This window comes from Monodelphis domestica, chromosome 1, assembly GCF_027887165.1.
Source record: "Monodelphis domestica isolate mMonDom1 chromosome 1, mMonDom1.pri, whole genome shotgun sequence".
NCBI lineage: Eukaryota > Metazoa > Chordata > Mammalia > Didelphimorphia > Didelphidae > Monodelphis > Monodelphis domestica.
Genome location: NC_077227.1, coordinates 459,704,827 through 459,730,525, shown reverse-complemented (window position 1 = coordinate 459,730,525; position 25,699 = coordinate 459,704,827). Strand labels below are relative to the sequence as shown.

The 25,699-nt window shown below is 42.8% G+C and overlaps 3 protein-coding genes and 1 long non-coding RNA gene across 8 annotated transcripts in view; 1 reads left to right on the top strand and 3 right to left on the bottom strand.

Moving 5' to 3' along the window:
- Nucleotides 1-599: 599 nt before the first annotated feature.
- On the bottom strand, nt 600-12,534 carry ALAD (aminolevulinate dehydratase). 2 transcript variants are annotated; one of them, XM_001363872.5, is made up of 12 exons: nt 12,381-12,534; nt 6,115-6,248; nt 5,315-5,365; nt 4,757-4,853; nt 4,477-4,612; nt 4,210-4,293; nt 3,895-3,983; nt 3,527-3,582; nt 3,319-3,406; nt 3,079-3,165; nt 2,609-2,738; nt 600-2,024 (listed from the first exon to the last, which is right to left on the bottom strand). In XM_001363872.5, exons 2-12 carry the CDS (start codon nt 6,225-6,227, stop codon nt 1,963-1,965), a joined length of 993 nt encoding a protein of 330 aa, XP_001363909.1. In that variant the 5' UTR covers nt 6,228-6,248; nt 12,381-12,534; the 3' UTR covers nt 600-1,962. The 2 variants fall into 2 exon arrangements, with proteins under 2 accessions (XP_001363909.1, XP_056668394.1); XM_056812416.1 differs by lacking the exon at nt 12,381-12,534 and adding an exon at nt 9,584-9,677.
- Nucleotides 12,535-12,667: 133 nt separating this feature from the next.
- The window catches only part of C1H9orf43 (chromosome 1 C9orf43 homolog), a 20,938-nt gene continuing 7,906 nt past the window's right edge, over nt 12,668-25,699 (top strand). Inside the window, exons 1-4 of one of the 4 annotated variants that reach the window (XM_007474985.3) lie at nt 12,668-12,971; nt 20,523-20,721; nt 20,817-20,955; nt 25,127-25,214. In XM_007474985.3, the coding sequence (XP_007475047.1) occupies nt 12,960-12,971; nt 20,523-20,721; nt 20,817-20,955; nt 25,127-25,214 (438 nt within the window). In that variant the 5' untranslated portion in view covers nt 12,668-12,959. Of the gene's footprint in view, nt 13,537-17,534; nt 18,170-18,899; nt 19,037-20,522; nt 20,722-20,816; nt 20,956-25,126; nt 25,215-25,699 lie in introns of those variants that run through there. The other 3 variants (XM_007474987.3, XM_007474988.3, XM_007474986.2) reach the window with 3 other exon arrangements.
- On the bottom strand, nt 14,944-18,904 carry POLE3 (DNA polymerase epsilon 3, accessory subunit). Its single transcript, XM_001362217.5, has 4 exons — nt 18,551-18,904; nt 18,375-18,460; nt 16,820-16,938; nt 14,944-16,597 (listed from the first exon to the last, which is right to left on the bottom strand). Exons 1-4 carry the CDS (start codon nt 18,614-18,616, stop codon nt 16,428-16,430), a joined length of 441 nt encoding a protein of 146 aa, XP_001362254.1. The 5' UTR covers nt 18,617-18,904; the 3' UTR covers nt 14,944-16,427.
- Nucleotides 24,812-25,699, bottom strand: part of LOC103104506 (uncharacterized) — a 24,647-nt gene continuing 23,759 nt past the window's right edge. The window contains exon 6 of the long non-coding RNA XR_001622583.2: nt 24,812-24,970. This is a non-coding gene — a long non-coding RNA (uncharacterized LOC103104506). The remainder of the gene's footprint in view (nt 24,971-25,699) is intronic.

Here is a 25,699-nt window from a genome sequence, read left to right as displayed (position 1 = left end):
GAATTTGTTTCTGTCTACAAAAGCTCTTATCTGCCAGCTTGTAGAACACTGTGCTTGGAAGCTGTGAGGACCTCTGAAGTCATCTGATCTCATTTTGCAGATGAGGAAACTGAGGCCCAAAGAGAAAATTTCACATGCTCCCTCAGGTCAGATAGCCTGACAAATCAGTGTATTCCACAGACAATTAACATTGCTTATGTTAGTCCAATAAGAAAAACCAGCGCAATAGATTAGTTTGGCAGACTTTGGTTGTGCTGGTATTTGATTGTCCCTCCTTCATTCACCAGGACCAATTCATTCTGGCTTCCAACACAATCCTGCTTCCTAGAGTTTTATCCTTATTTGTAAACCCTTACCTTCTCTGTCTTAGAATCAATGCTATGCATTGGTCCCAAAGTAGAAGAGCACTAAAGGCTAGGCAACTGGGGTTAAATGGATGTGCAGCTAGAAAGTGTTTGAGGCCTGATTTGAATCCAGGACCTTCTGACTCAGGCGAATGCTCTATTTATTCACTGAGTTACCTAGCTGCCCCTAGAGTTTTTTCTTTAGAGGCAGGAGAAAAGTTAAACAAAAGACATCAGGCATATTTGGGGGGGGGATTTGGGGGCTGCAGGATACATTTATTTTTACTTGAATGTAGAAGGAAAAATATCACACACACCCCATTGTAGGGGATTGTGTGCTACCAGCAACTCTTCCCCCTATCCCACATCATTACAGGCACTTGGGCACAAGAGCACATATACAAAGAGTCCACGGGTTGTCTCAGTCCTCCTCTCTCACAGAAGAAGAGCTGACAAAGGGTAGGGTCCCTAACCTCTGTCCCTGGGAGACGTGGGGGTTGGGATGGAGAGAGAGAAGGGCAGCACCAGGGGCCAGGAGTGACCAAGTGAGGCTATTCCTTTGAAAGTTTTGTTCAATTAGCAGCCTACCACCTCTGCAGGGTGGAGAGAATGTGGTGGCAAATCCCCCTGATACAACCCTGACTCTTACCTCTCTCCAGCAAGCTCCCATACCACAGCCCTTTGGTTTCTCAGACATAGCAAACAAACCAAAAAACCAGCCCTTGTAAGGCATGAGGGCAATGGAATCTCCTATCAACCCCCCCCCCCCCCCAACAGAACCGCCCCAACCTATAAGAGAATCACAGAATCTACCTTCACGTGAAGCAATAACAATAGAACAAGAACTTAACTTTAGAGTTGTGAATTTCAGCCCTGGAGATAGATAATAATGGTAATAACAATGATTCACATTTTTATGGCATTTAGAAAGTGCTTTTGTCACAAAGACCTTTGAGGCAAGCAGTATAAGTAATAAGATCCCCATTTCATAGATGAGGAAACTGAAAAATCCGGGTCTTCTAACTCCAAGACCAGGGAGTACTCTTTCTTGCTACACTCCATCGGCAAGCTTTCTTCTTCCCCATCTGGTACCCATTTGCCATTGTCACTCAGAGATTCTGCTGTACCAAAGTCTTTCTTCCAAGTCCTCCTTGTTTATTCATCGCTGGATGGTTTTTGTTAGCTTGAAATGATTCCAGTTGAAGGTAGGCTCTCCATCTTAGCAGTTAGGACACTCAAAGAGTTAAAGTCTGGAGGTTTTGTGATAATAATATCTAGAGGAGAGGAGCTTATTCTCTGTTCACTAGAGCATCCAGGTGAGGGGGCAGGGTGAGTGGTCTGGAGCTAGCTGGAAGAGTGATGGGGGTCTGAACAATAGGACCACCAAGGTGCTAAGGGCCCCACTGTGAAGTTCCAAGTCTGTGGGCTTACCAAGTCTTCTTATTTGCTTCCATCAATGAAGGAGGATGGGTGTCAGGGGGCAGGAAGATGGTAGAAGGGTACAATTTAGAGTCCTCTTTCACTCTGGTTTTCACTTCTCTAAGGCCTTTGACTTAGCTTTTTTTTTTCTTCTTCATTTTAAAAAAAGTTCTAGTCTTTAATATTTTTGCACTCTCTATCATGGCTCCTTTAGCCACTGTAGGAGCTGAGGTGTATAGTAGGTGATGATGATGTCGGCACCTGTATTAAGCAAAAAAGAAAAGAAGGTGGGAGTATCATGGCTGGTACGGAGGGATCCAACTGGGTCTGGGTGCCCTGCCTACCTTAGGAACAATGGGGCTGGCTTGGATCTCTTAGGAAGGTGTTTTTGCAGCCACCAGAGAGAAGTATCTTGTGTTTTAGTGGCTGGACAGGCAACATGATGATATGGGTGAGGGCAATGGATGTGGCAGTCAGGAGACTTGGCTCAAACCCAGTCCTTAGCACAGTGCCTGGTGCTTAATAAATGTTCATTGCCTGCCTGACCCAACCTTGATTCCAGTACTTCCTGGCTAGGCAAATCCTTTGCCTCTTAGAGTCTCAATTTCCTCCCCTGTAAAAATGGGGATAATATTTGGTTGATTTACCTTACAAGATCATTGTGAGGAAATCATTTGGGGAACTTTAAAGTATTAGTTTTGAGCTAATGTCTTCTATCTCCTCAACTGAAGCAAAAGTCTCCAAACTCATGACTCACTCTTCTTTATTTCAGTATTCCCAGCTGGGCAGAAGGGAATAGAAGTGGCTGAGGAGGTTCCCTCCCACCCCCTTCCTGCCTCACATACCTGCTCTCCGGAAGGCTGTCATGGCCTCCATAACAGCAGTCTTCAGATCAAGGGCCCCGGCTCGGGCACCATGCCACAGCATGGCAAACTCTCCAGAAACGTGATACACAGCAAGGGGCAGGACAGAGTGCTGGAGAGGGGACCGAGGAGATCAGTGACAGGGAGGGGCAGATGGGATTCCTCCCCCCTATTCCTCCCCAGGAAATAAGTTCCCCTCCTCTCCAAACTCAGGATCAAGCCCGATCAACCTGACCTTTTACATCTGTCAACATTTAGGACCAATCAAAGACTGACTCTGACTGGCTTTATCCTGAGCTGGTATCCAAGCTAAAGTTGAGTGATCCTCTGTTAGAGATTAAAGGAGGAGACTCTGATACTTGGTCAGGATTGGATTAACAATCCTATGATTCAGAAATTCTCCAAAATCCTTCCTTCTCTCATTTCTGCTTTTGACTTTGCCCGTGACTCACCTTGTTCTTCACTTCTCTCACAATGTCCAAGTACGGTAACCCTGGCTTGACCATCAGGATATCTGCCCCTTCTTGGACATCTCGATCCTAAGGCACATGGGACAGAGAATGTAAGGCACAGTGGGGAATTCTGGGGTTGGAGGCAGGTGGAGCAGTTCTTAGGGAAGGTGGGGAGGGTGGAAAGGAATGATTGTACAAGAAAGGTTAGGGGAGGGAAGGGGGTAGTCCCCGTTTACACACCACAGCTCGAAGGGCCAGGCCCCGAGCCCCAGGAGGCAATTGGTAGCATCGTCGGTCCCCGAAAGCTGGGCTAGAATGTGCTGCATCCCTGTAGAGAGGGAAAAAAAGCCACCTCATCAGGGTGGGGCTAACTATGGCTCTTTCCACAGCCTGGCAATACCAGGACTGCTGGTGCCAATTTCTCTCATTACCTCCAATTTTCACTCACCGGAAAGGACCGTAGAAACAAGAAGCAAACTTGGCACTGTAGCTCATCACTGATACCTGTCAGGAAACAGTTCCTTGGGCTGAGTGTTTTGCCAAAAAATCTCTACATGTGGAATCAGGATCTCTAGGTGGTCCCAACTCTGCTAATGATTGCCTCTGTGACTTGGATTAAGCTACCTACCCTTTTTGAGCTTGTTTCACCTGCAAAATGAAACACTACTAGATGCTTTGTAGCACTATGTCCTTATGAGCTCTAATAAGCCCATGGACCCTAGCATGGGCTGGAGATGGGGCTTGGTTTTCAGGCCCAGGCAGCCACCTCCTTTTTATTCCCCACCTTTTCCAGGGCACTGCCTACTTGCCCCTTACCTTGTTGCCAAGCCCGTGAGTGATTAATGCTTCTTTGATGGCACCAATTCGCCCATCCATCATGTCTGATGGAGCCACCACCTGACAGCCTGGAGGAGGGGTTAGAAAATGGGAGGGGATTGAACTAGACATTCTTGAAGGTTTCTAACAGCTCTAATCAAGTCTGATTCTGAAGACAATATCATCTGATTTTGTATTTTGTCTGACTCCCAGATAAAACACAACTCCCAGAATTTACTAGGTCTTCAAATACCCAGAACATGCTCTCTTTCTCTTTCCTTTCCATCAAGGGCCATATGGCTCCAGGTTCCTTACCTGCCTTGGCGTAGGCTAGAGCAACTTCTGCCAACCTCCTGCTGCTTTCCTCAGCCAGGAATGAGCCATCTTCTCTCAGGAGCCCTGTAGGATACCCAACTGGGACTCAGGACTCTGCCTTGTACCCCAGGGAAGCCAGAACCCTCTACCACCAAGACTTGGCCTTGTTTGCAGAAGTGCAGGAAAGAGATGGGACTGGAGGGTATAGGAGTGGGTAAAGGAACTGGAATCTGGGCAGAAGGGCAGAGCTGGGTGCTCAGGACTCACCACAGTGACCGTGGGAGGTATACGGACACAGACACACATCACAGGCTACCAGGAGACTGGGAAAAGCTTTCCGCAGCAGATGAATTGCTTGAATGGCTGGGGTGTCTTCTGTGTCAGCTCCTGAGCCCCGCTCATCCTTAAAAGAGTGAGGATGATGGCTTTATCACTGACATCTGGGCCTCTTTTCAAGCTGTACCCCCATTCTACATGCACCCTCTTGTCCTTCCCTTCCCCTGTTAGTTTAGCCTCTCCATTCCCCCCCTGCTACCCATGCTCTTACCTTTGTGACCTTGCTGGGCACCCCAAAGATCAGGACACACTTTAGGCCTTTGGCTACCAAGGGCTGAAGCATCTCTTCCAGCTTATTCACACCATACCTGGGGAAGAAGGTAGGTCAGTCTGAGTGCTGGGTAAATAGCCTCCTTTTCCTTCTCTGGGACTTCATCTCAGGATTTCAGATTGAGGCTAGGCAGGGCAGGACTTATCGGTATAGTTCTTTTGTGAAGGGCATTCCATGCACAAGTGTTTAATAAAAGTCTGATCAAGGCAGGAAGGGAAGAGGTGGGGCATTGGGATATTCCATACTTCCCAAAGTGATTTCACCTCCATTTTCTCATTTAATCCTCATAAAAATCCCATGAAACAGATAGGACAGATTGAATTATTCTCATATGGTAGTGCAAGCCAGAGAATTTAAAGTGACTTACCTCAAGGGTCCCACAGCTAGTTAGTGGGCAAGCCTAGATTAGAACTGAGATCTCCTGATTTCTAACTCAGAATTCTTTCTACCACAGCCATTCTTCCCTTCCCCTAGAGATTTTTTGGGAGCATCTCTTACCTGGCAATGCCAGGAAGGCTGTCGATTGGTTGCACAGCATCAGGAATATCCCTGTGGAAAGCAGAAGGGTAAGCTTTGAGAGGATTGGGTAAGGGACAAGGAGGAAAGATCAATGGTGGAGCAGAAGAGATATAAAATGGAGAATAAAGTATCCTGGATCAATCCTTTGATCTAGAAGTTGGTTCCCAGAGTTGAACCACCCGTCAGGGTACAGAAGTGTGTCAGTACTAGGGCCAGCAAAAGCACATACTATTAATGAATACATTTGCATTCTGACTTACTTGTAAGTCTTTTTAGACTCTTCACAGCCTAATTATCTCTGGTCAAAATGACAAGAGATTTTCTGAATCTTAGCAAAACAATGACCAGATGTCCATCCTCTGGTGGTCACTTCAAGACTCAAATAGTGCATGAGGGTCAGGTTGCTCTTTTTCTCACCTCTTAATTGCGACAATAATAAAAATTCTCTATAATTAGATTTTGTTATTTTGGGAAAGCTTTATGGCTTTCATCATACTTGTGAGCTGGGCAGGAGAGGGATTGTTATATCCACTTAATTGACAAGGCATAAGCTCAGAAAGGAAAAGTTAGTTGCTGAAGTTGGTAGAAGTAGGGTCTAGAGCTGGCTTAATCCTTAAAGATGGCTTAGGAGAAGAGGCAGGCAGGTAACTTGTATTTCCGCAGCCCTCAGTTCTGTACAATGAACACTCACTCAGCTGACCTCTGTAGGTAGACCTTTCCTCCTGCACCCAAACCCCACAAGCAAGGCTTGGAAGCTGGAGATATTCCCAAGCACTTACGTGACAAAGATGGGGTAGATGAGATTGGAGGCATCGAAGGTGCTCGCTGCTGCTTGCCAGTTTCGCAACAATGGGTGGAAGTAGCCACTGTGAAGCACAGACTGGGGCTGCATGACGAGGGCTTAGCAAGGGTCCTGGAGACAAGCAATGAAGAAGGATTTACTGATGCCCCCATACCCAGTCCAGATCTTACAATAACATTGAAGGGAAAAAAGACCTACATACATTTCTCCTCCCCTCAACGCCCCTCCTCCCACTTGAAGGGAGGTCTTGGCAAGGCAGGGCCATGAATTAAAGAGATTACTGTAATGATTTCAGGACAAAGGACTCTTTAGTAGATGAGTTCAGTTTTAAGCATTTCTTTTTTTAATTTTTAAAACATTATTTTATTTGGTCGTTTCCATACATTATTCACTGGAAACAAAGATCATTTTCTTTTCCTCCCCCCCCCCCCCCCCCACCTTTCCCTCTCCCATAGCCGACGCAGGATTCCACTGGTTATCACATGTGTTCTTGACTCGAACCCATTTCCCTGTTGTTGGAATTTGCATTAGAGTGTTCATTTAGAGTCTCTCCTCAGTCTTATCCCCTCCAACCCTGTAGTCAAGCAGTTGCTTTTCATCAGTGTTTTTACTCCCACAGTTTATCCTCTGCTTGTGGATAGTATTTTTTAGATCCCTGCAGATTGTTCAGGGACATTGCATTGATACTAATGGAGAAGTCCATCACCTTCGATTGTACCACAATGTATCAGTCTCTGTGTATAATGTTTTCCTGGTTCTGCTCCTTTCGCTCTGCATCACTTCCTGGAGGTTGTTCCAGTCTCCATGGAATTCCTCTACTTTATTATTCCTTTTAGCACAATAGTATTCCATCACCAACATATACCACAATTTGTTCAGCCATTCCCCAATTGATGGGCATCCCCTCGTTTTCCAATTTTTGGCCACCACAAAGAGCGCAGCTATGAATATTTTTGTACAAGTCTTTTTGTCCATTATCTCTTTGGGGTACAAGCCCAGCAGTGCTATGGCTGGGTCAAAGGGTAGATATTCTTTTATCGCCCTTTGGGCATAGTTCCAAATTGCCCTCCAGAATGGTTGGATCAATTCACAACTCCACCAGCAATGTATTAATGTCCCCACTTTGCCACATCCCCTCCAGCATTCATTACTTTCCTTTGCTGTTATGTTAGCCAATCTGCTAGGTGTGAGGTGATACCTCAGAGTTGTTTTGATTTGCATCTCTTTGATTATAAGAGATGTAGAGCACTTTTTCATGTGCTTGTTAATAGTTTTGATTTCTTTGGCTGCGAACTGCCTGTTCATGTCCCTTGTCCATTTGTCAATTGGAGAATGGCTTGATTTTTTGTACAATTGATTTAGTTCTTTATAAATTTGAGTAATTAAACCTTTGTCAGAGGTTTTTATGAAGATTGTTTCCCAATTTGTTGCTACCCTACTGATTTTAGTTATATTGGTTTTGTTTGTACAAAACCTTTTTAATTTGATGTATTCCAGATTATTTATTTTGCATTTTGTAACTCTTTCTAATTCTTGCTTGGTTTTGAAGTCTTTCCCTTCGTAGAGGTCTGACATGTATACTATTCTGTGTTCGCCTTATTTTCTTATAGTTTCCTTCTTTATGTTCAAGTCATTCACCCATTTTGAATTTATCTTGGTGTAGGGTGTGAGGTGTTGATCTAAACCTAATCTTTCCCACACTGTCCTCCAATTTTCCCAGCAGTTTTTATGGAATAGTGGATTTTTGTCCCAAAAGCTGGGATCTTTGGGTTTGTCATATACTGTCTTGCTGAGGTTGCTTGCCCCCAGTCTATTCCACTGATCCTCCTTTCTGTCTCTTAGCCAGTACCAAATTGTTTTGATGACCGCTGCTTTATAATATAGTCTGAGATCTGGGACTGCAAGACCCCCTTCCTTTGTATTTTTTCATTATTTCCCTGGATATCCTTGATCTTTTGTTCTTCCAAATGAACTTTGTTATGGTTTTTTCTAAATCAGTAAAAAAAATTTTTGGAAGTTCCATGGGTATGGCACTAAATAGATAGATGAGTTTGGGTAGGATGGTCATTTTTATTATATTGGCTTGTCCTACCCATGAGCAGTTAATGTTCTTCCAATTGTTCAAGTCTAGTTTTAGTTGTGTGGAAAGTGTTTTGTAGTTGTGTTCATATAGTTCCTGTGTTTGTCTCGGGAGATAGATTCCTAAGTATTTTATTTTGTCTAAGGTAATTTTGAATGGGATTTCTCTTTCTAGTTCTTGCTGCTGAGCTGTGTTGGAATTATATAGAAATGCTGATGACTTATGTGGGTTTATTTTGTATCCTGCAACTTTGCTAAAGTTGTTGATTATTTCGATTAGCTTTTTGGTTGAATCTCTAGGATAAGCATTTCTTATAGGGGATACTGAATTGAGTTTTCTAGGCTGCTTTATCTCAGGCTGGGTCTCCTACAGTCCCACTGTGACCAATAGGTTGGAGTTGCTGCTGCTTAATCTACTACAGATGAAATGGGCTCCTTTCCAAGCCAACCTAAAAGCCCTATCTTAGCTTTCAAAGTTCAGTGCCCCTTTGGTGGTTTTGTTATCACTAGAAACATGAGGCCTCAGGCTCTTGCCCCACCCCAGGGCCAACATACTCCCTTCTCTCTCCTCATCCCCCCAACAAATTCCTCCTCTTTGCCATCATCCCAGGATCCTTAACCCTGATACATCCATCTTCCCTGGCACACACATTTAGCCCTCTATCTCTCTCCAAAAGCAACTCTTGGGGCCACAGACACTTCACAATAGCCCACAACTAGGACAGTGAGCTTGTTCTTTGATATATCAGATTCCTTTGGGCAGTTTTTCTTGGTAAATATACTGGAGTGGTTGGCCATTTCCTTCTCAAGTTCTTTTGGCAGATGAGGAAACTAAAGCAAGTAGGCTTAAGTGACTTGGCCCAGGGTCACATTGCTAGTAAGTTTCTGAGGCTAGATTTGAACTCAGGAAGATGAGTTCCTGACCAGGCCCAGCACTCTATTCACTGCCCCATTTAGCTGCCCTAGAAGTTAGCTTTGATATATGATAAGTGTGCTTTGGTGAGAGAAAGGGACAACTGCTGTAACCGTGAAAATGTGATTTGCCAAGACTGTGAATGCCCAAAACTGTAAAGGTTTTGGCCAAACTGTAAAGATAATTTTTAGTGTCTTGATTTAAAATCTAAAATTAAGTGGTTGCCATGGGAAATTTCCCAAATATGAAAATACCCAAGTCAGCTGGGTTTTATGGAGATTTAAATTAATACAAATGAAGGAATTAAGGGAAGGAGAGAGAGAGAGAGAGAGAGAGAGAGAGAGAGAGAGAGAGAGAGAGAGAGAGAGAGAGAGAGAGAGAGAGAGAGAGAGAGAGAGAGAGAGAGAAAATAGCAGAAAGGGCCTGAGCCTAAGGGAGAGTCTTTATCACTCACCACAAGATCTTCAAGTAAGCTCCAAAGCACTGAACTCCAACTCCAACTAACTTCCAATTCAAAAACTCACTCTAACTCAATAAGTCCCTTCCTTTTAAAGAAATTTTCTCTTGTCACCTCCCCTAAATTTTCACATCTACCAATCACCGTAGACACTTTTCCCCAGGACTACCCACTCTTAGTTCTCACCACTCTTTAGTTCTCACCTTCTCTGGATAGATTATATCTTCTGAGTACTTCACGCCTCTTTTCTTAAGCTTGCCTTTTGTAAGTTGCTTGACCTTTTAGTGATTAATTTAACCTTTATAGGTACTTAGCAACCTTTTGTATTAGATCTAAAAATAGACCTAACTTAAGGTTCTAGTTTTACTATAAGTATGAGTTAGGGACTTTTCATTGTTCAGTAAGGAGTTTGCAACTTTATCTTCCTCTAAGGCACTGAGTAGGGTGGAGTAATTTTAAAAGTTCTCAATACATTCCTGATCTACTTACTACCTCCATTGTTAAAAATGGGGAATAGCTTAATCAAATCTTCTGAAGTAGAGTCTGAGCAGTTTTAAGATTCACACTGCCTAAGTACTCACATCCTACAGATCTCCCAGGTTCCTCAGCTGTAAAATGAAGAGGTAGGATTGAGAAGATCTTATCCAGCTCTAAAATCTTACATGATTTCTGATACTTCTGAGGGGCAGGGAACCCACAATATGATGGAGGGAGCAGAAAACTAACATTGGTCCTAATTCTTTGGCTTCTGAAGGTCAAATCTTGTGAGACAACTTTCTGCTGGGTTTTCTCAGCCAATTTTACCCTATCCTTTTCCAAGTCTTCAGCAGGTTCAGGTTAGCACATAATAGGAAGGCCCTGAGGCAATCCCAAGAACAACCAGTTCTTAGATATCATTATATCACTATAGGGAGATAAGGCTAGTCTTGGACAGGTGAAATCCCAATCACCTTATTTGAGCTAATCACTCTTCTACCTCCTTCAACCTTTTCTACCACACCTTCAACCAGAGTTGCTAATGTTTCACAAGATTTGGCTTCTCTGCAGTCAGATCCTAAGAGGAGTTTTGGGAACTTTGGAAGTTACTGGAAGAGAGGCTGGGTAAATCTTTTAACAACAGGTTTTATTGTCAAGGTGGTGCAGTGGAAAGAGCGCTGAATCTGGAGTCAGGAAGACTTCATTCTGATTTCAAATTTGGCTCCAGACACTTCTTAGCTGTGCGACCCTGGGTAAGTCACTTAATCCTGCTTACCTGAGCTAGATAAGGAAATGGCAAACCATTCCATTATCTTTACTAATACCTCTGTCCCCCCCTCCCCAAAGGAGTCAGATACCACTGAAAACCACTGAACAACAATAATACTTGTCAAATACTATTGCCAATGATTCAGTGCAGGAATCTGAGATCACAGCTTGGTACCAGCAGAGTGAAGTTCAGGGAAGCAGACAAAAAGGTCCAGGGCAGGGAAATGACTTACCCAAGATCATAGTTCATAGTAATGCTAAAACTAGAACCTGGGGCTTTGTCCAAATACTCTTTCAACTAGAACACATCTAACATCAGGAGACTTTTACTTTTTTTTTTTTTAAAGAGTGAGAAAAGAACTCTCACTGGTCAGCAACAAAGGCCAGTTTCAAAATTTATAGAGAGAGGGTAAAGTTACTGGATATATATATCCAGGGTTATAAGTGGTATAAGGAAGCGGGGGAAAGGAATGATAATGCCATCGCATTAGATAACTAAAGCCTAGAGGGATATTAAAGGAGTAGACAATAGCAATAGCCAGCCAGGCAGAAGCAGAAAAAATTCCCCAAGCTTACAGGCTAGAAAATATATTCATCCTGCTAAGGAGTGGGGAATGGGGAGCGTATTGTCTGAACTGAGATTTCAAATGACTCAGTCAGAAAAGGGGCATTAAACTCTCACTACCCTAGACTGTTATGTTTGCCTTCCTGCTCTTGAAGATCTAGAGAGCTTTTTATCTTACCGGTCTTGGGAGTTGGGAGAGAAGGTAAAAGTCCTAAGGTCAATTCTGGGAGGGCAAGAGCCCTGGACTGACCCCCAAAGGTATAATCAAGGGCAGGCCATGTGACCCCAGGCCTGGCTCTGAGCCCTGAATCTGCTTTCTATATCAGCAGGGGCAGCAAAGATTTGCAACTATGGTAGTGACCAGAGACCTAGTAAAGCCGAGTGGAACGGTGGGGAATGCGGGTCCCCAGCCCAAGCCAGAGAGCTCAAGGCAGGCGGATTCATGTCTAGTTTAGTACGGGGACCTGCACCCAGGAGACTGCAACTGGGGTTGGAATAGCTCTATTAAAGTAGGTAGAGGAAGCCTGAGGCAGAAATATGAGGCTAGGACTAGTAGTGAGTCTAGCGAGCCAGGAGTGACAGTGTGACCTTCCACAAGTCAATTTCCCTTAGTCTACTACTTCTGAGGGAGGGACCAGCTGGTCCTTCGAGCTCTAACACCCTGTGGTCTACCAACTCAGAGGTCCCATTCATGCCTCCAACTCCCACCCCTCGATCCCACAGACAGAAGAGGAAACCTGGGAGCTGGGAGGGGGAGGGGGGAGTTGGGACTACGATTGTGATTGTCCAGAGGTCAATCCAGAGGTCTCGGGGAGGCGACTATGATAGTCCAGAAGTCTCGGGGAGGCGACCTTCCATCTAGGGCTGTCCTGTCTGGCTGAGAGAGGCAGCTGGGCACGCTCTTTCAGGCGAGAGAGACGCTCAGCCCAAGCTCTCCAGCCCCCTTTCCTCCTGGCCCAGTCCATCACCCGGATTCCCACTTACCGGTCGCTGCCTCGGAGCTGCAGAAACCCCGGCTAGTCTGTAGAGTTCGCAGCCGTGGCTCTAAGTAAACCCACGTGGGGGTGGGGCGGACTCACCCGGAAGCAACTCTCCTTGGCCAGGCCCCGCCCCCTCGGAGTCCTCACCTTGTCCCTGTCCCTGCACTGGCTAGCGAGGAGCTGGGGTTGCCCGCCCTCCCCGGCAGCCCCCGTTATTAGCTCATCCTTGGAGGGGGGGGGCTATCACTGGGCAAGAGGCCCCCAACCCTTCAGGGACAAGAAGGGCCGGGCGGATGGGGAGTCACTTATGAAAGGGCCTGCGGGATAACTGACCCAGGGCGGGTGATAAGGGAGGGGTGTACTTTTTATGACTCCGGCAGGGAAGGAGAAACTACGAACAATTATCGAGCCGCCATGTGTGAAGACGCTGGGTCATAAAAAGATGACTAAGACATTCCTTGCCTGCTTACAATATTGTGGGAGACAGGACTTAGCGCAAAGTGAAACTGAGCACCGAATGCCCATGTGTGAACTAGAAAACAAATGCAGGGGGCATTCGGTGAAGAGTTAAGAACCAAGTAGGATGGAGTCCAAGGTAGGAGTCAAAAGGGCGTTGGAAAAGATTTTGGAAAGGGCACGGCTGGTGAGAAATATAATAGCAGACCAAAAGGGTCAGGGAGAGAAGCCATCTCTTTCTCTTTAAGACACACAAGTTTTTCAAGGAGACAGGGTTGAATGAGGTAAATGGTTTATGTAGAATAGCAGAGGATATGTCTGGATAGTAAGTTAGGGCCACATTTATGGAAGATCCTAAAAGCCGGTATAAAGTTTGGCCCTGCTAAAAAAGGCAACACAGCCATCACAAACTCCCACTGAAAACGGTCCATGTACAGATCAAGAAGGAAAATCAGCTGAGAGACAAATGCAATAATTGAGGTGTGACAGAACAAGCACTCCAAGAATCATAGAATCTTAGATGCTGGCTAGTCCAACCTCTCACCTAATTAAGGAAACTTCTAATATCCAAGTTATCTGAAAAATACGATTCAAGTCACTAAGAAATGCAAGTTAAAGCAGCTTTTAAATTCTTCCTCACACCTACCTCGTGGCAATGATGACAGATGTTGGGAGGATTGTAGGAAAACAGCCACAATAATGCAGTGAGTACACTTCTGAATTGGTACTTCCATTCTGGAAAACAATTTGATCCAGCTATGACCTCTGCTAGGTCTGTACTCAAAGAGACCACAGGAAAAGGACTCACACACATATTTGGAATAGCTTTTTTTTCTAGTGGAAAAGAATGTAAGGGGAATGGCATGGTATAGGAATTCTGTAGAATAATACTGTCCCATAAGAAATGACTTAAGGGATGGGTACAATTTGTACAACAGTACTGTAAAGGCAAAACAATTTTGAAAGACTTAAGAATTTCAATGTGATGACCAATGATAAGCTTCACTACTTGACTCAGGTGATAGACTCAAGCTGCAGAATGAGGCATATACTATTAGGGAATTTGTTTTGCTTGACTATATTAAAAACTAATTATAGCATTATATAGAGCTTTATGGATATTATCAAATTTTTTTTCTCAAAACAGTCAAGGGCATACAATAACATTGTTTTGTGTGTGTGCATATGTATATATATTAAACCTTTATCTTTACTATGAATCCACAGAATAGCAAGGGCTAGGCAATGGAGATTAAGTGACTTGCCCAGGGTCACACAGGATCTGAGGCCAAATTTGAACCTAGGACTACTTGTCACCAAATATGATGCTTTACTGTCCACTAGCTGCTATATAAATAGGAGGTATACATATCCCCTTAATTTGAACATATTCATATTTTTAAACAAGGATTTCCACCCCCTTTCAAATTAGGGGGTGAAGGAGAAAGAAAATATTTGCTAATTGAGAGCAAAAATAAATCCAAAAGACAATTCCTTCTTCACAGTTTCAGAGGGTCATCCAAGTTCTTCTTGAGTAAATTCAGGAAGAGGAAGCTCATCTTCTATTGGACATCTCTAGTTGCTAAAGCTTCTTTGTGAACTGGCATTTGCTTTCCTCTAACATCTGTTCACTGAGCCCTTCTTTTCCCTACTGGTGCCTGATAAAATGAGCCTATTACATTCTTCCATAACAGACCTGGTATTTTAAATGTCAGCAATCTTTCCCTAACCTTCAGGCTTTTCACGGCTACACAAAACACAGGCTTCCTTCCCATCTCCACTTTCTTTTTCAACATTCAACAAATATTCATGACATGACCCAGAAAGCAAATCATGTATTTGTGAAAGAAGAATGAAAAAAGACTGAATTATTATTAATGGGCAGGGAATTTTGAGGTGATTTAAAAATATTTACTCAATTAAAGCAGTGTCATGAAGAACAGGACTGCCAAGCTATTACTTTTCTGATACTAGAGGAACACCTGCTGGCCATCCAGAGAGTTGCAAAACTCATTTTCTATCGCTCTCATAAAATACAGATGACTCAATGAACAGGTCATTTCTGTCAAATAGTCACCATGAACAGATGTAGAACAAACAACAAAAGGTAATGATTTTTAAACAACATTCTTTATTTATACAAACAATTAAATTTCCCTCCCCCAAATAAAGTGAGTGAAATGAGATTCTTCCCTCATTTATCAAAAAACGTGTCCCTATAAGCCATTAATGAGCAAATGGTAATAAGCTACATTTGTTCACCTGTCATACTCTAGTTGAGAGTAGTATCACTATCACAATTTTATAGATAAAAAAAAAAAGAAGACTGACTAGGGGAAGAAGTTGGCAAGAACTTTTACTCCCAATTCTCAAGGTAGCTCTTTATAGAGAAGGACAGACTATGGTTACTGTGGGATTGCTTTTCTAGTTAAACATCAATTTTTTTGCCATGGGGATAAAGATTTTCTAGGAGTTCCCAACCTTCAGAAATTGTCACTTAACTTGAAGTACCTGGGAGTGAATGGAAAGGGAGCCTAACAAAAGATGAAGGAGGGCCCCATGGCCACTTTAGAAGGGTAGTTTACTAGAATTATATTCCTAAGCATTATTTGATTTCACTAAAAGTTATTCCATCAAGCTGTCTTTAAAAGATGAAAGTCAGAACTATAGGACTGGAAGAAAACTTTATATTTTTTAAATTAAGCCAGATGGAAGGTCACATGTTAGCAAAGTATAGTTTGGAGAGAATGACTGTAGTGTTTGGAAGACATGGATTTTGGAGCTGGTCATTTATTAAATAAAAAAAGCTAAGAATCAAAAGGATGAACCTATGTGAGGTTCACTACAAAACAAAAAGTAAAGGGATTATATATAATACTAGAAACATCTGTTTCCAAACTTTTGTTCAGTAGGCAGGGGAAGAGACTTTTGAGGTGAAATGCCTTCTTTAAAGCAGACCCAACCTTCCACTAATATAGTGCAGCATAAAATTCAAAACAGATACAAAAGTGCTAAGTAGAGTGTGGCAAAAAGAGATCAAATCTCACACTCAGCAAGAGACTAGTAGAAGATTCAGAAAGAGAAGATACAAACCAAAGGAAGCAGAACCTTGCTGAAAGTTACTTTCAAGGAATTAAATTTCATTTTTTACTCCCAACTTTTTAGACAGTGCCCCAAATCCAGAGTGCTGCAATCACTCTTTCACAGACTACTCATGTTTAGAGTTTAAATCTCTCCAATTTCCAGCTGCCTCTCAGCCCCTAAATAATATAGTATGGAATTTGGATCATAAAACAGGAAGTGAAATAAGTGGATCTTCCACACTTTTCCCCCTGTATAAAATCAGATGAAACAGCAGTTCATAACCTTACCTTGTCAAAAGGTCACAATTTATGGATTTATATAATAGTGAAATTGGAACGCTCTTATTCAGGAAAACGGGGAATTATTCAAGTATTCTTAGGTCCTTAGAAATGAGCATTCTTAGCAGTGAAGGAAAAGGCCATGGAATTCTCTGTTAAAGAACACAATACAGGCAACAGTGTCATAACTCCAAGTTTCCTGATCATCTGAAATGCCATTCTCTCCAGGAAGCTCAATTGTCAACTTCTTCATCATTCTGTTCCTCCTCTTCCATCCTTTCATCATCCTCATCATTATCATCTTCCCTGCTCTTGTCTTGCTCTTCAGAATCTATCCTTTTGTCTTTATCTTTCTTCTTTTGCTCTGAAGCTTCCTTTTTACCTTTCTGTTCACGTCTATATGCTAGAAGTAGAAGGAGGCTATCATAAGGCAAGAATGAATGGAACCAAATGATCTCACTTTAATAGTTTACTCAATTTCAAAAACAGAAGGATCTGAAACAGATTGAAATGAAGATATATCCAATACACAATACTACATTAAGTCCAACTGGTTAAATCAGATGACCATTAACTTTACCAAGAAGCTATGGATACCTGCCCAAGAAAATAGAAGGGTTGTTACCATCTAGTGCTTCTTTCAAAGGAGAAATGAATCGCTGAAATTCCATCTCTTCCATGGCCGACAGTACATCACCAGCATTTAGGGTCTTCCGCTTTCCTTTCATTGCAAAGTTGTTTGCACTTAGTGGGGAGGAAAAAAGGAAAGATGAATTACCTTGCCAACTCCTATTTCAGGACATTAAAGACAAATGAATGGAATATATAAGCAAATTTGGTTGCCTGACCAAGCCAAGATCTAGGAAGAGTACCTATTGCCTCAAACTTTAGCTTGTAATTCCAAATAACAACTTTAGTTTAGTAAAGGAAAGAAAGTGTGAAAGATACTAAGTGCAGCAGGCTTAAGCCATATGAAGTTTGAAGGGCTACCTACCTCAAAGATGTTGTTGCAGGGAGAAAGGACTTCATAAATATTTGCTATTATTATTACTGAACATCTTTTCTGCTCCTCATTTTACTAATGTATAAACTGAAGTTTAAAGAGAATTGAACTTTGAAATCATATTTGGTTCTTAAGAGTATGGTCTATACATTTTAATTTCTAACACAGCAAACATTGATAGCTATAACCCACTTTTAACAAAAACTCTATGGGGGAGGGCCCCTTAATAATTTTTAAGAATGCAAAGGAGTTCTGAGACTGAGATGTTTGATAAACACTAATCTAGACCAACCTTCCCTAACAATTTTCCAGATGAGGAAATTGAGGCCCAAAGAGGGATTTCCTCTGGTTAGGTGCTTTTCTCCTCAAGGAAAGAAAACTAGAGTTCCTTCTCTATAACTCTGCTCCCATAGAAAACTAGGGGTGGCCAAACTGACCTCCTGAAGGAGGCAGCATAAGCATAGTGGAAGGAGTAACAGGGCTGGAATAAGAGTAAGGAGATCCGAGTTCAAATCACATTTGTTGTGGGATCATTAGCAAGTCTTTTCACCATTAAATCTCAGTGAGATCAATTTGAGGATGAGGGAGATAATCTCCAAGTTCAAGCCAATCTACATTTCTTAAGTGTCTTGAATGTGTAAGATTTGGGGCTAGGAGCTAAAGATAGGGAGCTGTCACTGGACCTATTATGATTTCACGGGTACAGCACACTCTTAATAGGGGAAAACTTTCCTCTCTAAGGCAGGTCATCCACCCCTTTCTCCGAAAATTCAAGTCTTAGAGAGCGGCCTAGGGCACTCATTGGGAGAGATTAAGTAATAGTATGGCAGAAGCTGGATTTAACCCACTGGGTCTTCCTAGTTTTTGGTGCTCTCCTCCTTTAAGCCAAGCAGCTTCTGGGAATACAAATCCAACAAAACTGTCCTTGGCTTCAAAAAGTTTACATGTCTACGGTGGAAATATGAAATAGAGGTACATAAAAATAAATGACTCGATAAGAGATAACTCGGGGAAGAACAGTAAAAGCATCTTGGAGAAGGTGGCCGAAGCCTTGAGGGGACCTGGGGTTTGAGTGAGATACATTCCAGGTACAGGGATGGCGGCTACAAGGGGGAAGAGCCTTGGCGGGTCAGGATTAGGAAGGGTTAGCAGCCCCACAGGGCCCAGGGAATCTCACCAAGATGTGGCGTACAGCACGAACACGCTGGCAGCCCGGGAGATGGCACTTCGTGCCTCTTTAGAGATATTGACGCCGTCGGGGAGCTGCAAGGGGAGACAGCACCGGCGTTAGTGGGTGCGCCCCAGCCCAGCCCAGCCCGGTCCGGTCCTGGCCCTATTCCCGGTTCGGCTCACCGCCTCCTTGATGATCCTGGTGATGACGGCGTTGGGAAGGTTCAAGTCCTCGGGTCTTTCCGCCATGGCTACCTCGTCCCCACTGTGAAAGCCGCAACAACGCTGCAGCCGGCCTCCAGGACAGGGCGACAGTTGCGCCCCCGAGATATGCCAGTCGCGTTTCTCACTCAGGGCGCCAATCCGGCGTCCGTACTTCCCGCCCCCGACCGCGTGTCCTGCCTGGGCTTCCGTTTGTACGCCTGCCCCAGCGCGTTCCACGCAGATCGGGAGTCGCGCTGGCCTCGTGCACTCACGACTCGAGACTTCCCCGTTGGGTTTCGGCCAATCCAAGGGCAGTTTGGCCGGGCCTGGAAACTTGAAGGCCCCGCCTTTCCCAGTGGTCCCCCATGGTGCAGCGCGCGGTTGCCTAGAGACCACTTTAATCCTCTCAGTGTCGCGCAGACGTGTAGTGAAGGCTGAGTTAGCCTATCTCTCAGTCCGGCGTGGGTGAGAGTAAAGGCTAGGACTGAGAAAACTGCGTACCCCAGTGCGGGACAGGGATTCCCCTTAGAGCTGCGCTACTGCGGCCTTCCTTTCAGGGCGCCTCCCTTGCAACCCTCTCTCTTGGCAGCGCTCGCCGATCCTGGGGTGTTGCTTCATTCTGGCTCCTAACCCTGTATTCGTGATCAGCCCTGACCTCTCTCTCCACGGTTCTGTACCTTCCTATGCGCACCATGACTCTTCCTGCCCTCCATTTCTTTCATCCCCAGCTCTGTCCCAAGCCCCTTCGGTGCCCTGCCCAGGTCTCATCTCTGCTTCCTCTTCCTCTTCTAATGTCTGAACTTCCCCATATATTCTTCTCTGTACTCTGCTGAACCCTCTCCAAAGTACCCCCGTGTTTCCCATGCTCCATACTTCTTCCTCTCACTCTAGCTTCTCTTCTGCATTGTGTTTCACTGTGACCTGGCCCTTTTCCCTTTTTTGGACCAGACCTGTGATTTGATTGTTGTAGGGAGCTCTTGGTGACAAATTTGACCTCCCAGAACTTCGATTTCTCAGTGATTCATAATCTTAAAGAGTTGCCCAGTGTCATGCAGCCCACATGATTTGGAGACAGGATTGGAACTCTGGTGTTTTTTACTTTTCGTCCTGCACTCTCTCTGTTCACTATTTGTCATCACTGCTTCTGACCTCCTCTTAACATTGTTTCCAAATTTTAAAAATGCTTTAAGTAATACACAATTATTAGTTCCACACTCCCTTTTAGATAGTATATTAATGACTATGTTGTGAGGGAAAAAATGAAATTATATATGTGAAAGTATGTTGAAAAATAAAACTTGCCCCATAAATAAATGCAAGATAATTACATATTTTTATCCATTTCATAGGATTTAGAATTGGAAAGAGAGGCAGCTAGGTAGTTCTGTGGTTAGAGAGCCAGCCCTGGAATTGGGAGGTCCTGGGTTCAAATGTGGCCTCAGAAACTTCCTAGCTGTTTGACTATAGGCAAGTCACTTAACCCCATTGCCTAGCCTTTACTGTTTCTCTGCTTTGGAATTGATATTGATTCTAAGACAGAAAAAGTAAGGGTTTCTAGATCATTGTTTGACCCTTTCATTTTACAGATAAGGAACTTGAATGGAGAGAGGAGAATTTGCTTGTCCAAAGCTCATAGAATTAATTAGCACTCCTTCAAACTCAGGTCATCTGACTCCAAATCCAGTGTTCTTGTTACTTCATCTTGTTTATCTGCCTTTATATCAGTACTTTATTAGAATTTGGTGACTGTTTGGAGTAGGAAGTTGGCACTTTTCTTTAATTTCCCTAAAGATATCTGAACCATCTATCCCTTTGGTCCCCAATCGAATTCTTCTTTGAGGTGACACAGGTTTTCATAATAAAATTAAGATGTAGGCTACATGTTGCCATGCATATATAACCATCAATCAGGTGTAATGTTCCCTAATTTATATAATTCTTGTTTCCCTAGATGGCCAATGATCTTGAGGTTGGTTTTAATGTTAAACCTCTGATAAATATCAGATTAGCAGATATCAGTCAATTGGACGAGACCACCTGTGATCAAGCTATTTGCCAACATCCACACTGTTGGGAAACGATCCGAAGGCTTCAGAGGGGCCATCCTCGAATTCTTGAACCACTTTCCACAACTCCCAAGAAAAGTGATGGTGAATTGCTTAGGCCCTTTCACATTTATTCTAAGACCCATATACTTGGTATGTTTGGCCTCCTTACGAGTTTTGATTCTGGTCTGCTTTTCTAGGTGAATTAGATGAACTGCCAACTCTTAAAGTGGTGGACTTAGTTCTACCAGATTCTTCTATTTTGGCCAAGAGAATCAACAGACCTTTCTTCCGGTATTCTGGTGAATGTTCTAAGTTTGACTCGCATTTACAAAGCAGGTAAATCATCAATGAAAACGCCAGAAACCACGTGTTTCAGAATCCTAGGTAGTCATGTTTTAGAGCTGAGCCCCAGAATTTGAGAAGCCATGTCAACATGGAATCTAGAAACCCCCAAACTTGTAGCCTAGAAAGATTTAAACCTGAGGCTTTCACCTGGTGGCCTGAGAGTTCCTCCCTGAGGGAAAGTCCTACTTTACCAGTCTCAGATTAACAATAGACATTGGGTTAGTTCTGAATGGGCATGGCTATTTCCATCAGATGCCTCTTTTTGCCTTAGAAGCTTCTCCCATTGTATCACATTCCCCTTTGGAGGACTGAACTCAGGACCTTTGCTTATAAGACTGACCAGCTACCTACTGCACTATAACTCAAGGTCTATTAGTCTGAGACTGGTGAAGTAGGACTTTCCCTCAGGGAGGAACTCTCAGGCCACCATGTGAAAGCCTCAGGTTTAAATCTTTCTAGGCTACAAGTTTGGGGGTTTCTAGATTCCATGTTGACACAACAGCCCCCTTTTGGTCAAGACTGGACATTGCTGACCAAACAAACAGACAAATGGGTTGGATGCTGTCACTAATGGTGGGAAAGCCTTGGGGTACAGGTATGGGTAATTGACATTTGGGGGCACTCCCCAATGCCTGATGCATTGACACTTATGCCAGAGAAAGGTAGGCACCCTTGGCAAATTTTGACAACACAACACAACAATACTTGAGACTGGTGAAGTAGGACTTTCCCTTAGGGAGGAACTCTCACGTGACCAGGTAAAAGCCTCAGGTTTAAATCTTTCTAAGCCACAAGTTTGGGGGTTTCTAGACTCCACGTTGACACCAGATTAAGAAACAATTGCTTTGTCACAGTGGGTTTGCCATGGGAAGAAAGTAGATATTAAGGTGAGAAAAAGAAATACTCCAATTTTGTGTGTTCCAATAGAAGTGTTTAATTACACTTGATCAGTTGCAAATGGATTAAGAATATTTAGGATGTTAATTGGTAGGATTACTCTAATTGCTTCATGCATGAAATTATATTGACTCCAGGAGTCAGAGAGGTGGTTCTTATTCTTGTATCTGCCATAGTATCTGGGACATAGTTAACAACGTACACAATAAATACTTGAATCGAAAACTGGATCTTCTTGAAGTCTAGATATAGGTACTTTGATATGCTTTATAGTGAATAATTGTTGTTTTTTTTTGTTCAGTGGTACCTGGTGGGGGGGGGGGTCTATGAGATAGAGTATAATTGAGGAAGGGATAATATCATATTCAGGCACTCTAGGATTTGAACTCTGGAGAAAAGTATGGACTACTGCCTCTTCCACTGTGTGAAGCTAGACACGTGGTTGACATACATTTACACTTTTCTTCTGGCCCAAAACTATAGTGCAGAGTTGACAGGGAACTGCTACATCTGGTGAGCCCTGTCAATTCAACTATATTAATCTATGTCTTATCTACTTTCCATTCCTGTGGCTACTATGTTAGTTCAGATCCACAAGGGCACTGACTAATGCTTAGTCTATGGAAATAACTTCCTAACTGATCTTAGCCTCTTCTTTCAGTTTGCCCTGAATACCTAGATCATACTGATTTTCTTAAAATGTTAATTAGCATGTCTTCTCCCTTACTCAAAAATTTTCACAGGTTTTTTGTGGTTTACAGAATAAAGTTAAAACTTGGGTTTGTCATTGCAGACTTCTCGCTCCCTCGACAGCTTTATCTCCCCGTTCTCCTACATGAACCTTATCCTTTAGCTAAACTAGTTTAACCATTGTTCTCTGATCACTCAATTCTGATTTTCACCTCTGTACCTTCAATTATAATGTTTCTACTATTTGGAATGTTCTCCATAAGCCTCAGCTTATTTATGTCCTATCTTTTCCCCCTTCCCTAAAACTGTCACCTATTTTTAGGCTGTGAGTATTGAATCCAAAGCAGAAGAGCTGAAGTTAAATGTAAGTTCACCCAGGTAGGAAATGTCAGAGGCCATATTTGAACCCAGACTTCTCTTCTCCAAGCCTGATTCTCTATCCACTGAGCAACCTAGTTGTCCATTTTCCTATATCTGCTTAACAGCTACAATTACAAATTATATTTACATATTGCTTTAAGACTTACAAAGTTAGTTGTGTGACCCTGGGCAAGTCACTTGACCCCCATTGCCTAGCCCTTACCACTCTTCTGTCTTGGAGCCAATACACAGTATTGACTCCAAGACGGAAGGTAAGGGTTTAAAAAAAAACGACTTACAACGTCTATTCCTCATGCCAAACCTATGAAGGGGATATATTTTTAATATTTTTATTTAATTTTTAAATTAATTTAATTTTAATTTAATATTTAATATTAATATTTTAATATTCCCATTTGTATATGAGAGAAGCTAAGGTTGGAAAAAGTAAAATGCTTTACTCATGGTCACATAGCCAGTAAGTATGTGATCTGTGACCTGAATCCAGGTCTCAGATGTTCAGCCTGAAACTCTCCTCTTCACTGGACTACTTTTCTAGGTACAACTCAAATTCTCCTACCTCAATGAAATCTTATCTGATTTCTTCTTTTACGAATGATTGGTCTTCCATTTTTTCAGAATTTCTATAGTAGTTACTAATCTTTACTACTCATGGAGCAGGTAGGTGGCACAATGGATAGCGTGCTGGGCCCAGAGTCAGGAAGATTCATTTTCCTGTGTTCAAATCTGACCTTTGTGACAAGGAAATCACTTTAAAAGACTGATATATATTAATTTAAGGTCGCCAAGGAATCAGCTATGTAATTCCTAAATGAAAACTTAAGTCAGCCGTCAATCTTTTATGGAGTTTAATTACAATAGGAGGAAGTAATTAGAGAGAGAGAGAGAGAAAAGGGAGAGAAGGAAATAGGGCTTAAATACCCCTTCTGTTTAGGCTGGGCCAAAAGGCCCAAGCCCTTAGATAGCTGGGGCAAAGGAAAGAGATCAGTCCCTATTACTCACGTGACCAAAAATGGAGAAACAGTCTCAGAGGCCCCCACTTTCAGCTTCCTTCAGAGCAAGCTTCTCAGAGCACACACCAACCACACCGACCAACTTCTCAACCACCCCTCGAGTCTTCAGACCCCCCTATCCTTAAGGAAACCCTCCAAGTTGCCTCCCCTCAGTTCTCACATCTACCAATCACTCTCCATCAATTTCCCTGTGCCAATGGAGGCTCTAGCTTAACCCAGGACCGCCCAGAGGCTTTGCACATGTCTGTTGAAGGTCATATTTTCAAATAATTAAATCTTTGCTCCTTTGCTACAGCCCTTTCTAAATCCTGTTAACCTGAGTAGGGTAGAGATTGGAATAATTAAATTTTGATCTAGGCTGCAGCCCTTATTCAATCCTGTTAGGACTGAATAGGGTGGAGATTGATTCCAAGTATCTCCATTGTATCAATTCTAAAATCAATCATGACTCAAAGAAATTCCTGTTCTATGCTTAAGCATAGGTCAAAGTCCTTTCCATTGTTCAGCAAAAGGTTTCTGTCCTAAAGTAATCTGAAGAAGGGAAGAGAAGGAACCTCCCATGCCAATGGGGTTCCCATTCCAATAGACTATCAGTAAGAAATTTTCCAAGTATGAAATATCCCAATGGTGAAATTTCCAACATTTATAAGTGTAAGGAATTTTAAGGTTTACACCTTCAGACACTTCCTAGATGTGTGACCCTGGGCAAGTCACTTAATCCTGTTGGTCTCAGTTTCCTCATCTGTCAAATGAGGGAGAGAAGGAAATGGCAAACTTATGTAGTATCTTTGCCAAAAAAGCCTTATATGGGGTCACAAAGACTCAATATAACTGAAAATGACTGAGCAATAACAACAGCTAATACATATTCAATAGCCTTTGGTTTTTTATGTACATTTCCTATCTTACCAACTAGACCATCTCTTGAAGACAGGGATTGTCTTATACTTCCTTGTGACCTAATCATGTGTCCTACACATAGTAGATTCTCCATATCTATCTGTTGATCTTGATGCATCTTTGACCTGGATAGGGAAACAGATTAAAAAGGGAAATCATAAAGTAATGAGTTATTATGCAGAAGGGCTATTGCTCTAGGCATGAGTGACTCAAGAGTTCCCCTCCCCTAGCCTTTATTTTTCCCTCACTTTCTCTTATTTCCTTTGATGTCTGTATTTCAGTTTCAGAGGATCCCATTTGTTGGGATTCAAGCCTCTGAAAGACTTCCCGGGTCAGAGGTTTGACCATAAGCATCGAAAACCTGCCAAAGTAAGTCATCAAGAAAAATAATCCAAATATGTCATATAGGATGTCTTTCCAGCTGAGCTGCACAGCATAGAATGAAATGTGTTATCCTCATTTAATACTTTTTATTCTTGAGCAAGCCACTTAACCCTGTTTGTCTTAGTTTCCTCATCTGTACAATGATATGGAGAAGGAAATTATCTCTGCCAAGAAAATCCTAAATGGGGTCAGGAAGACTCGGATATGACTGTACAACAATCATAATAATATTCTTGGATAGTGCCTGTTGCTTCATGACCAAAGAAAACCATGACCTCTTCAAGTATAGAATCAATTTGGGGATATCATTGATAAGAAGACCTATGTATATAGAGATTATTCAATTGTTGTTAAACAGGACTCAGAGCAGTTGTCCTGGATCTGTAGAGAACTTGGTGATTTGGGAGAAAAGAAATGGAAACACCCCTCTAACTGAATAGTCAAATATAAGGAGGAGATTTATTGGCCTC

Excerpts from the sequence above, each read along its gene's own strand:
- ALAD (XM_001363872.5), bottom strand. The coding sequence starts at position 6,227 with ATGCAGCCCCAGTCTGTGCTTCACAGTGGCTACTTCCACCCATTGTTG. Across the intron at positions 4,613-4,756 it reads TGCCCAGCAAGGTCACAAAG|GATGAGCGGGGCTCAGGAGC; the intron begins GTAAGAGCATGG and ends CACTCTTTTAAG. Across the intron at positions 3,583-3,894 it reads CTCACGGGCTTGGCAACAAG|GTATCAGTGATGAGCTACAG; the intron begins GTAAGGGGCAAG and ends GTTTCCTGACAG.
- POLE3 (XM_001362217.5), bottom strand. The coding sequence starts at position 18,616 with ATGGCGGAAAGACCCGAGGACTTGAACCTTCCCAACGCCGTCATCACC. Across the intron at positions 16,939-18,374 it reads GTGCTGTACGCCACATCTTG|TGCAAACAACTTTGCAATGA; the intron begins GTGAGATTCCCT and ends CTCCCCACTAAG. Across the intron at positions 16,598-16,819 it reads TTTGAAAGAAGCACTAGATG|CATATAGACGTGAACAGAAA; the intron begins GTAACAACCCTT and ends TTCTACTTCTAG.